We start from the raw sequence: 12,034 nt of genomic DNA, 5'->3' as shown, positions 1-12,034 counted from the left end.
ACCTAAAAATATATTATTAGCATGTATTATTCTGAGTAACTTTAGAATAGAATAGAACAACAGACTTGGAGGTCTTCTAGTCCACCCCCCCCTGCTTATGTAGGAAACCCTACACCACTTCAGACAAATGGTTATCCAAAATCTTCTTTAAAAAGTCCAGTGTTGGAGCATTCATAACTTCTGGAGACAAATTGCTCTAACTATCAGGAAATTTGTCTTCAGTTCTAAGTTGCTTCTCTTGTTGTTGATTTGATTCCACCCATTGCTTCTTGTCTTACCCTCAGGTGCTTTGGAGAATAGTTTGACTCCCTCTTCTTTGTGGCAGCCCTTGAGATATTGGAACACTGCTATCATGTCTCCCCTAGTCCTTCTTTTCGCTAAACTAGACATACCCAGTTCCTGCAACCGTTCTTCATATATTATTGTTTTCTCTATTTGCAGTCTGATCACAAAATTCTACCAGCATGTTCTTTCCTTGGTCTTTGCTGTGAAGGAGATCAATGAAAACCCACATATGTTGGCCAACGTTACCCTTGGATTCCACATCTATGACAGCTACAACAACCCAAAGATGACTTATCGGACCACCCTGGACTTAATTTTCAAATCAGATAGATTTCTGCCCAACTACAGATGTGCCCTTCAGAAAAATCTCATGGCCATTATTGGAGGACTTGGATCAGATACTTCATCCCATATGGCAGAAATTGTAGAGTTCTACAAAATTCCACAGGTGGGTCTAAGGGGTGAGGGATTTATCCTCTTAATTGGTTTAAAGAATTAATCAATTCATTAAGCATGCCCAAGAGCATCCTCAAGTCTTCATTCTCATTAATCTCATCTAAGACTTAAGAAATGAATCAAAATCAAGGTTAGATTCATTGGTGAATGCCGATGATATTTTAACATATATGTTGGGAGTGGGGGTGGGATGGGGGAAATAAATGCCCAGGAATTTAACCATATTCTCAAAAGTTGAGAAATTATGGATGAGGTGTTAATTCTAAGCTGTCTAATCCAGAGGTCACCACCTGGTGGTCCACAGGGAAATTTGGGTGGTCTGCACAAAAATTATTTGCATTTTTATATTGCACTAAATCAGGAGTCCTCAATATACGCCCCCTGGACAATATACATGCAATGAACATTTTTGTTGCTGCAGAGAGTCTCTCCCTTTGGGGTCTTTTTGTGGGGTCAGAGGGGGGCAGAAATTACCACTTGGGGTCTGCTTCAATCTCCTGGTGCAGGGCATTGGCTGAAGGCTGGAGGGAAGTGCCACTGGTGATGAAGAGCCAGAGGGCCTTGTTCCAATGGGACTGCATCATGACCTGGAACTGGCTGACCATCTCAGCCCACTGAGCCTTCAGGCACCAGTACCTGTCATGGCACTCCCGCAGGTCTTCCCTCTGCTTGGAAAGCCTATGCTCGTAGTCCTTGGTGATTTGCTTCTGTTAAGCCTCCTTCTCTGTCTGATCCAATTTGAACTGAGCTGTTTTGCCAACTCTTTCTTGTGGTGGCTGCTTAGCTCCAACAACGGCTTCTTGTTGGGGCCCTAAGGAGCCCAGGTGGACAGGCAAAGAGTGGCTGGGAGGGGAGGGGTAAGTAGAGGCTGGTGAGGTGCCTCTCGACATGTGTGACATCAAGTTGCCCATGCCCACCCAGCCACATGACCACCTAGCCATGCCCACCCAGCCAGTCATTAGGCAGATGATATTAGTGGTCCGCAGGATTTAAAATTATGAATTTAATGGTCCTTCAGATCCAAAAGGTTGGTGACCCCCTGGTCTAATCAATTTTTGAAATGATCCATAAAACACATTAGCAAATCAAAAAAAAATTATCTATGACTTCTCTGTGCCATATCTTGATGTTTTGTTGTAGCTCGCATATGGATCATTTCCCATGGAAGAAATTGATGCCAGTAAATCACCGTCACTTTACTTAATGGCCCCAAATGAGACACCTCAATATCTCGGGATTGCTCGACTGCTTCAACATTTTGGGTGGAAATGGATTGGTCTGTTTGCTGCTGACACTGAGAGTGGGGAACATTTTTTGCAGAAACTGGAGCCCTTGTTTTCCGAGCGGGGAATCTGCTTGGCTTTCATGCAAAGATTTCCAAAACTATTGCGTTTGGATGACTTGGGCAAGTTTAGTGAAACAATGCTTCATTTTTGTATACATTTCGCAGATGTGAAAGCAAATACCTATATCATCTATGGGGAATCTTTGACATTGGCGTGGTTCACAGCGTTCCTATTTCTCTGGGATCCTGCCTATAACGACCATCTATCGTTAAGCAAGGTGTGGATTACTACAAGCCAAATTGATTTCATGCTAACAGGAGTCCAGAAGGATTGGAATCTCCAGTTTTTTGATGGGGCCATTTCTTTTCAAATCCATTCAAGTGAAAATCTGGAATTTGAGGAATTTCTTCAGTCCATAAAACCATATTCCAGGCCCAGAGATGGATTTCAAAGGCATTTTTGGGAGCAAGCGTTTGACTGTTCCTTTCCTAATTCTGAACTGTCTTTGGGAAGTCGAAAATGCACCGGTGAAGAGAATCTCCACAATCTTCCTGCCCCTCTCTTTGAAATGCAAATGACTGGTCATAGTTACAGTATTTATAATGCAGTTTATGCAGTGGCTCATTCTCTACATGGTCTATTATCGAAGAGCTCCAGTGAGAAAAAAATCTTGGCAGGTAAAAGAGCTGAATCTCTGGAACTACAATCTTTTCAGGTAACATTTTTTTTGAGAATTTTTTTTTATTGTTTTAGTTAAACAAAAACACACACACAAAAAGAATCATCTTTCATTACATCTTGTAGAAAACATTAGCGATGGGTTACAAATATATTCCATGCATTTCTTCCACAATCCTTACATATACTTCATTCAAATCGAGTTGTACATTTAAGTCAAGAAATAAAAATTATGTATTTTACTATCCCTGTACCACAATTATCATTTGGTTACCATTATTTAAACATGTTTTTTATCTAGAATCATTTATATTTAGAGACACAACCACCTACTGGCATTCATTTGCAGTTTCAATAGATCTCCAATAACATTACACTTTTATGACATATTCTAGAACAAATTCAGTTAAGTAAGATATCTAAGCACTCCCACCCGCATAACATGCCTGTATGTATCATTAAATATTTCCATTAACATTTCCTTGTTATTATTGTAGTTGACTAAAACTTATTTACTGTTTATCTCACCTCTCCTCTCCACAGGCCCACACAACATTATACCTTTATAGCCATTTTTAAACAATGATTTATTAATAAGATTTATTTATAGTACTTTTCCCTCAATCCCAAATTAGTTAATTACTTGTTAAGAAAATAAACATTAGACATCTAAGACAATCTAAGAGATGTTAACATTTCTCCTTTTCAGGTAACATTTTTCAAGCCAATAGGTTTTCCTTTCACTTAGAAAGAATATATACTTTCAGATTCATGAGGCTGCTTAAATCAATGTAAAACATAAGGAGTACGGCATCCAGTTTTGGTCACTATATTATAAAAAAAAGTGAAAGCAAAGAAGACCTAAATAGCCTCTTGATGTGGGAGAAGAAGGAGAATGCAAAAGTTAGCTTGAAACTCAATATCAAGAAAACTAAGATCATGGCATCCAGCGCTTTCAATGTCTGGAAAATAGATGGGGAAGAAATGGACGTAGTGACAGATTTTATTGTTCTGGGCTCCAAGATCATAGCAGATGGGGACTGCAGCCAATAAATTAAAAGACACTTGCTCCTGGGGAGGAAAGCTATGGCAAATCTAGACATCATACTAAAAAGCAGAGACATCACACTGCCAACAAAAGTGCATATAGTCAAGGCTATGGTTTTCCCAGTTGCAATGGATGGCTGTGAAAGTTGGATCATAAGAAAGGCTGAGTGCCAAAGAATTGAGGCCTTTGAACTACGGTGCTGGAGAAGACACCAGAGAGTCCTCTGGATTGCAAGGCGATCAAACTGGTCAGTCCTAGAGGAGATCAACCCTGACTGCTCTTTAGAAAACCAGATCCTGAAGATGAAACTCAAATACTTTGGCCACCTAATGAGAAGGAAGGACTCACTGGAGAAGAGCTCAATGCTGTGAAAGATTGAGGGGAAAAGAAGAAGGGGACGGCAGAGAATGAGGTGGCTGGATGGAGTCACTGAAGCAGTAGGCATGAATTAAATGGACTTAAATGGACTCCAGAGGATGATAGAGGACAGGAAGGCCTGGAGGAACATTGTCCATGGGTTCATGATGGGTTGGACATGACTTCACAACTAACAACAACAAATTATAAAAAAAGATGTAGAGACTAGAAAAAATTCAAAAAAGAGCAATAAAGAAGATTAAGGGGATAGAGGTTAAAACATATGAAGAACATTTGCAGGAATTGGGTTTGTCTAGTCTAGTGAAAAGAAGGACTAGGAATGACATGGTAGCAGTGTTCCTATATTTGAGGAGCTGCCATAAAGAAGTGGGGTCAACCTATAAGAAGGCTTTGGAAGAAGCTATGGATGTGAATCAATCAAGGCAAGAAGCAACCTAATAATGGAGAATATTCTATACTAAGGAAAAACTTCCTAATAGTGAGAATAATTAACCAGTGGAACAGTTTGTCTTCAGAGGTTTTGGGTATTTAATCACTGGATATTTTTAAAAAGACACTGGACTTGTCTTGACTGGTATAGGGTCTTCTGCTTTGTAGGGTGTTGGACTAGAAGATCTCCAAAATCCCTTCCAGCTCTGTTAGGCTGTTCTGTTGTAATGCAGCTTAATTGTGAAGCTAATTCATGCAATCTATTGTAAATCTTATCAGAATATACTGATGGCAACCCTTAAAAACCTAAATTGCCCCTTGTTTGTGATTTCTATATATTCTTTAAATTAAGACATGTTTTTGTTTTTGTTGAGACCAAATAAGCCAAGAGGCAGGAACTCTGGATCTATCATTTGCAAATATGTAGGCTTACACAATTTCCCCCTTTTGTAAAATGCATAGAGATCACAAAATTGAACCACACATTTCTGTATATTATTCACTGACAATATTTTGCGGGGTTGATCTCTTGCTCTATTGAGAAAAACTGAAAACATCAAGTGTTTCACAATAGTGTATATATTCATTCTTTTGCATTGGCATTTTGTCCAGTCAAACTGGTAAAAAAAAATGCAGAAACATTTAATATCTCATATGTTGATTTCTCCCACTATAGTTATTTTAACCTCCTTGCTTTCTTCTTCTTTTTCAAGTAGCTCCATCCATTTCTTCAAAGCATTTCTTTCAACAATTCAGCAGGAGAAACAATGTCCTTTAGTGGAAAGAGGGAAGTTGCAGGAGGATTTGACATCATCAATATAATTGTGTTTCCAAACAAGTCCATCCGGAGGGTAAAAGTTGGAAGTCTCGATCCCTTGGCATTGTACGGAAATAAATTGATCATTAATGGGAATTTAATTGAGTGGAATAAAGGCTTTAATCAGGTATGAAGCTGTCCCTGTGTTTAGTTTGCCAATTGCACAGTGGCAGATAGGACAGTGCTCCAGAGGATCACTGGTTGCCCTCTCCCCGCTTCGGAAGAGCTTTATAGCTCTTGCTGCCTTAAGAAAGTTCAAAACATTCTTAAAGATCCATCTCACCTTGGGCACCCTTCTTTTTTGAACTATTACCATCTGGCAGACGGTACAGGATAATAAAAACAAGGACAAATAAGCTGAAAAACAGCTTCTATTGCAGAGCAGTAACTATATTGAATTCTATAGTATAGTGCAATATGAATGCAATATAAGGGGTTTTCAATTCAATTCCTTAGAATGTGAAGGATGAGTGTTTGTGTTTTATTTTTATAGTTGTGATGTACACTGAAGATGGCATTGAATTTTGTTGTATGAGGTGCAATGACAACAGGGACGTGCAGTCAGGGGAGGCAGGGGAGGCAGGGCTTCACCACTGTCATCAAGATGAGAAAAAAATGTAAAAGGAAAAAGGCTGAGGTAGTTGCTGCCAGAGTCACAGTGGATGACTCTGCTTAGTGTTTAACTGTAAAAAAGCCTCTAAAAAATGCCCTCTACTGGGGGCGGCAGGAGAACGAGGTGCCTCATTTAGTCTGGGTTAAGGCAAGGGTTAAAAGCCGAAAAATTCCTTATGTAGATGAGGCACATGGTTCTCCTGCCTCCTGTAGAGAGCGTTTTTAGAGGCTTTATAGAGGCTCTGGGAGCAACTAGCTCAGTCTGACCTCAGAGCTCTTGCCTTTTTCCTTTTACATTTTTTTTCTTTTCATGATGGCAGGCAAGAGCAGAGTTGAAATCCTCTCTGGAGGATGGAAAAGGTTCATGTGTGGGGAGGGGGGAGGAATTCAAAAAGTTTGACTGCATGCAGAGCCATGTTGCCTTTTCAAACACACACAAATACACACAGCTGGATAAAAGTATATAAGCCCAGCTTCACTGATTACAAGTTTGAAAAGGCAACGTGGCTCTACCTGCAATCAAAGGCTCGGATCGGAAGGCAGCAGGGGAATGTGGGGGGAGGGTATGGCAGAGGTTCTGCCTTCAAGCCATTGGAAAATATATCCAATCCAACTTCTGTGTTTGTGTTTGTTTGAGAGTGAGTGAGTGAGAGAGGGATCCAACTTCTCTGTGTCCATGTGTCTGTTTGAGAGAGGGGGGAGGGAGAGAGGGAGGAAGGAGTGAGGGAGAGGGAGAAGAAAAAGAATGAAGGAAAACTTATTTCACAAAGGAGAAAAAATGCTGTCGCTTGAAATCGGAACTGAGCATGCCTGGCTGTGGAATTCTGGGAGTTGAAGTCCACAAGTCTAAAAAAATTTGAAACCCCTGTGTCAGTGCCTCACCAGCCATAAACCTCACCACACGTCACTGAATGACAATAAACTAAACTAACTACATGGTTTCACCTTCCTTAAAAGTTTTCAGTTAAATTGTCTCCAAATGATGGCCATGACTTATGTTATGTTGACTTTTTTTTTGATGGAAAAAAAAACCAGATAAAAAACTGGCCATTACCTGTGTAACCTTTTTCATGTTATGAGCAGGTTCTTCCACTTTCTCTGTGCAATGCATACTGTCTCCATGGATATTGGAAGAGAAAATCTGAAGATAAAAGCTTCTGCTGCTATGATTGTGTTCCATGTCAATGGGGCAAGGTTTCAAGCAAGACAGGTCAGTTATGAACTTCTATAAACATTTGAGAACATTAAACAGCAAAGGAATTGTTTCATCAAATGTTACGATTTGTCCTCATGCACATATTTGTTATTAAATGTGAAGTTTTCTAATGTAAAAACGAAGGGACACAGAGGCTCAGTGGCTAAGATGCTGAGCTTGTCAATCAGAAGGTTGGCAGTTCAGCAGTTCAAATCCCTAGCACCACATAATGGAGTGAGCTCCCATTACTTGTCTCAGCTTCTGCCAACCTAGCAGCTCAAAAGGACCTAAACATGCAAGTAGAAAAATAGGAACTACCTTGGTAGGAAGGTAACAGCGCTCCATGCGCCTTCGGCGTTTAGTCATGCTGGCCACATGACCACGGAGATGTCTTTTGACAGCATTGGTTTTTTGGCTTTGAAACAGAGATGAGCACTGCCCCCTAGAGTTGGGAACAACTATCACATATGTGCAAGGGGAACCTTTACTTTTACCTAACCTAAAAAAAACAAGGAACATGCATAACACACACAGACACACAGACACACACACAGACACACAGACACACACAGACACACACAGAGAGACACAGACACACACACACACACACACACACACACATAACACAAAATGTGTAACAAAGACAACAGTAAAAATATTGGGTTTCTGTTGTGATGGACTCTTGTGACAAGCCGATTGACAGATAATGGAAGCTGTTAGCTTCCTCCCATAATTGGGGCTTACCAGGGGTTGTGACACTATATATATATATATATATATATATATATATATATATATATATATATATATATATATAGATAGATAGATAGATAGATAGATAGATAGATAGATAGATAGATAGATAGATAGATAGATAGATATAGATATAGATATAGATATAGATATAGATATAGATATAGATATAGATATAGATATAGATATAGATATAGATATAGATATAGATATAGATATAGATATAGATATAGATATAGATATAGATATAGATATAGATATAGATATAGATATAGATATAGATATAGATATAGATATAGATATAGATGATATAGATATAGATATAGATATAGATATAGATATAGATATAGATATAGATATAGATATAGATATAGATATAGATATAGATATAGATATAGATATAGATATAGATATAGATATAGATATAGATATAGATATAGATATAGATATAGATATAGATGATATAGATATAGATATAGATATAGATATAGATATAGATATAGATATAGATATAGATATAGATGATATAGATATAGATATAGATATAGATTAGATATAGATATAGATATAGATATAGATATAGATGATATAGATATAGATATAGATATAGATATAGATATAGATATAGATATAGATATAGATATAGATATAGATATAGATATAGATATAGATATAGATATAGATATAGATATAGATATAGATATAGATATAGATATAGATATAGATATAGATATAGATATAGATATAGATATAGATATAATGGCATTTTTGCCCGAGATATAGGATTACAAACTGGAATACAAGCATTATTTTTTTTTAAGGGGGCTGAAAACCTCATCTGTCGACCAGATATACAGTATGCATACATATACATCCAAAGCATTGCATGACAATACAACACATACCAAAGAGGAAAAAAGTGAAAATTATCTAATTGATTCTTGTAAAATTGAATGCAAAATAATCCATATTCAATATGACATACAGAAACTGTGATATTGCTTTTAATCAATATATACTTTATGAAAATTTTGTTCTGTCAAAATTATTTATTGCTGCGGTACAGGAAGCACTAACTCATGTTAGTCTAATTTAGTAAGATTCTCAAAATGTGAAAAATATTATAATAGCTTTCCAAAATAGCAATAGCCCTTACTTATATACCGTTTCACGGTGCTTTACAGTCCTCTCTAAGCAGTTTACAGAGTTAGCATATCCCCCCCCCCACAAAAAAAATGGGTTGTCATTTTACCCACCATGGAAGGATGGAAGGCTGAGTCAACCTTGAACCTGGTGGGATTTGAACTGCCAAATTGCAGTCATCCGGCAGTCAGCAGAAGTAGCCTGCAATACTGCACTCTAACCACTGTGCCACCAAGGCTCATTTAAATCCTTAAAACACCTAATTGATTTTCAGATATTTCTGAAAACGTGCACCAAATATTCATTTAAAAAATACAAACTGGGGTATAAAAGGAGAAAGAGAAAAGAAAGAAAATGGCTATTTTAATATTTGTTTTAGATTTAGGGCTGTCATTTGGAAACTGTGTGTGCATCATGCAGAGCAGATATTTATCTCTCTGGGCACACTTAGAATATACACTATATTGCCAAAAGTATTTGCTCACCTGCCTTTACTCGCATATGAATTTACTGTAAGTGACATTCCATTCCTAATCTGTAGGGTTCAATATGACGTCGTTCCACCCTTTGCAGCTATAACAGCTTCAACTCTTCTGGGAAGGCTGTCCACAAGGTTCAGGAGTGTGTTTATGGGAATTTTTGACCATTCTTCCAGAAGCGCATTTGTGAGGTCACACACAGATGTTGGATGAATTTACTTGGCCTACCACTTCGTGGCTGAATTGCTGTCATTCCCAAACACTTCCACATTCTTATAATACAGCTGACAGTTGACTGTGGAATATTTAGGAGCGAGGAAATTTCACGACTAGATTTGTTGCACAGGTGGCATCCTACCACAGTTCCACAATGGAATTCACTGAGCTCCTAAAAGTATCCCATTCTTTCACCAATGTTTGTAAAAACATCTGCATGCCTAGGTACTTGATTTTATACATCTGTGGCCATGGAAGTGATTGGAACACCTGTTTCTGATTATTGATTATTGGATGGGTGAGCAAATACTTTTGGCAATATAGTGTGTCTGTTGAACAAAACTCCACATTGGTGACAGAAGGGCATCCAGCCATTAAAACACTCTGCTAGTTTTGTTCACTTGCCCAGATTCCACCTCAGAAGGGATTATAGGGTTCTTAAAAGATGATGATGATGACAGTATATTAAATTAAATAACCATTGGAATATAAGTATATAGGCAACTAATCAAAGATGAAGGTCAATTCATTAAATAATACCCCCCTCCAAAAAATGTTGAAAAATGGTAAATGAAAATAAATGAATTTCATTTTGATCTTTTATCTAGATGCAGAAGATTGTTCTAAGTGTCCTGAAGATCAGTATCCAAGCAAGAAACAAAATAGATGCCTTAACAAAACAATGAGTTTTCTTTCCCTTAAAGAACCTTTAGGGATCAGTCTGGCCTCAGCTGCTGTTTGCTTCTCCCTCATGACAACCAGTGTGCTTGGAATTTTCCTTAAGCATAGAGATACCCCCATCGTCAAGGCCAACAACCGGGACCTCACTTACACTCTCCTTATCACCCTTCTGCTCTGCTTTCTCTCTTCCTTGTTATTCCTTGATCAACCAAGGAAAGTAACCTGCCTTCTCCAGCAACCAGCATTCAGCATCATCTTCTCAGTTGCTGTTTCTTGTGTGTTAGCTAAAACTGTTACTGTGGTTGTTGCTTTCATGGCTACTAAGCCAGGTTCTTCAATGAGAAAATGGGTGGGGAAAAGATTGGCCCTTGCCATTGTCTTTTCTTGTTCTCTTCTTCAAGTAGGTCTTTGCATCCTGTGGTTGGCAACCTCTCCTCCATTCCCTGATTTAGATATGCGCTCCCTTATAGAAACCATGATTTTGCAATGCAATAAAGGCTCCATCTTCATGTTCTATTGTGTGCTGGGCTATCTGGGCTTCTTGGCTATTGCCAGCTTCGTTGTGGCTTTCCTTGCCCGTAATTTACCTAACAGCTTTAATGAAGCCAAGTTCATCACTTTCAGCATGTTGCTCTTCTGCAGTGTATGGATCTCCTTTGTACCAACTTATCTGAGCACCAAAGGAAAAGGCATGGTGGCTGTGGAGATCTTCTCCATCTTGTCCTCCAGTGCTGGGTTATTGGGCTGCATCTTCTTCCCAAAATGCTTCATCATTGTGTTGAGGCCAGAACTAAATAGCAGGCACCAACTAATCAAACGAAATAATTAAATTAGGTCTACAGATTAGTTCTACACTGTTTTTATGAATGACAAGCGAAAGATATTAGCATAGAAAAATTTAAGACTGGCCCTTTTTAATATTCCTTTCTATCCTCCATTCCAAACCAACATTTGTACTTTCTGAATGTAATCTATCCTTTAATTTCCTGAATCAGTTCTGACCTCAGTTACTGAAGTAGTGATTCTACAATGCAATGAATGTCACTTTTCATGTTTTAAACTTATTCAATGTGGGCTTTGTGGCCTTCAGAAACTTCACCATGGCTAAACAATAGGCAGCAATCAATAAAAATAATGATTAAATAGTGCATTTTTCTCAATGTATTGTCAAGTTCTTATATGTTAGCCAGTAAGAGAAATTGTGTCTTTAATTTAGGTCATTTTAACATGAAATATATATGTCATTTCCATTACAACTATTATCATCCAAAGATGTATGTTAGTTAAAAGTATTACAGTGGTTGTAGTTTTCATGCTACTCAGCCAGGTTCTTCAGTGAGAAAATGGGTGGGGAAAAGATTGCGTGACCTGACAAATGTGTGCACGACAAAAGTGCACCGACAAAACAGCGGCGAGAAAACAGCGATGTCATAAACGCGCCCACAACGCGCCGACAAAACCACGCCCACAAATGCATAGTAGCGATTTAAGGTAAGGGTTAGGTTCAGGGTTAGGTTCAGGGTTAGATTTAGGGTTAGGTTTAGGGTTAGGTTTAGGGTTAGGTTTAGGGTTAGGTTT

General features: G+C 38.3%; 1 protein-coding gene across 1 annotated transcript; it reads left to right on the top strand.

The window, feature by feature from the left end:
* Positions 1–448: 448 nt before the first annotated feature.
* Positions 449–11,285, top strand: LOC148046763 (vomeronasal type-2 receptor 26-like). Its single transcript, XM_087712100.1, has 5 exons — positions 449–733; positions 1,882–2,742; positions 5,277–5,504; positions 7,073–7,199; positions 10,384–11,285. The coding sequence occupies exons 1-5, from the start codon at positions 515–517 to the stop codon at positions 11,283–11,285; spliced, it is 2,337 nt and encodes a 778-aa protein (XP_087568226.1). The 5' UTR covers positions 449–514.
* The last annotated feature ends 749 nt before the right edge of the window (positions 11,286–12,034 follow it).

The sequence above is a fragment of the Thamnophis sirtalis genome, unplaced genomic scaffold (assembly GCF_051295495.1).
Source record: "Thamnophis sirtalis isolate CommonGarterSnake01/CBP01778 unplaced genomic scaffold, rThaSir2_p1.2 scaffold_4, whole genome shotgun sequence".
In the NCBI taxonomy this organism is placed as follows: Eukaryota; Metazoa; Chordata; class Lepidosauria; order Squamata; family Natricidae; genus Thamnophis; species Thamnophis sirtalis.
Note: the sequence above shows the minus strand (reverse complement) of the source record. Positions and strands in the feature narration are given on the sequence as shown.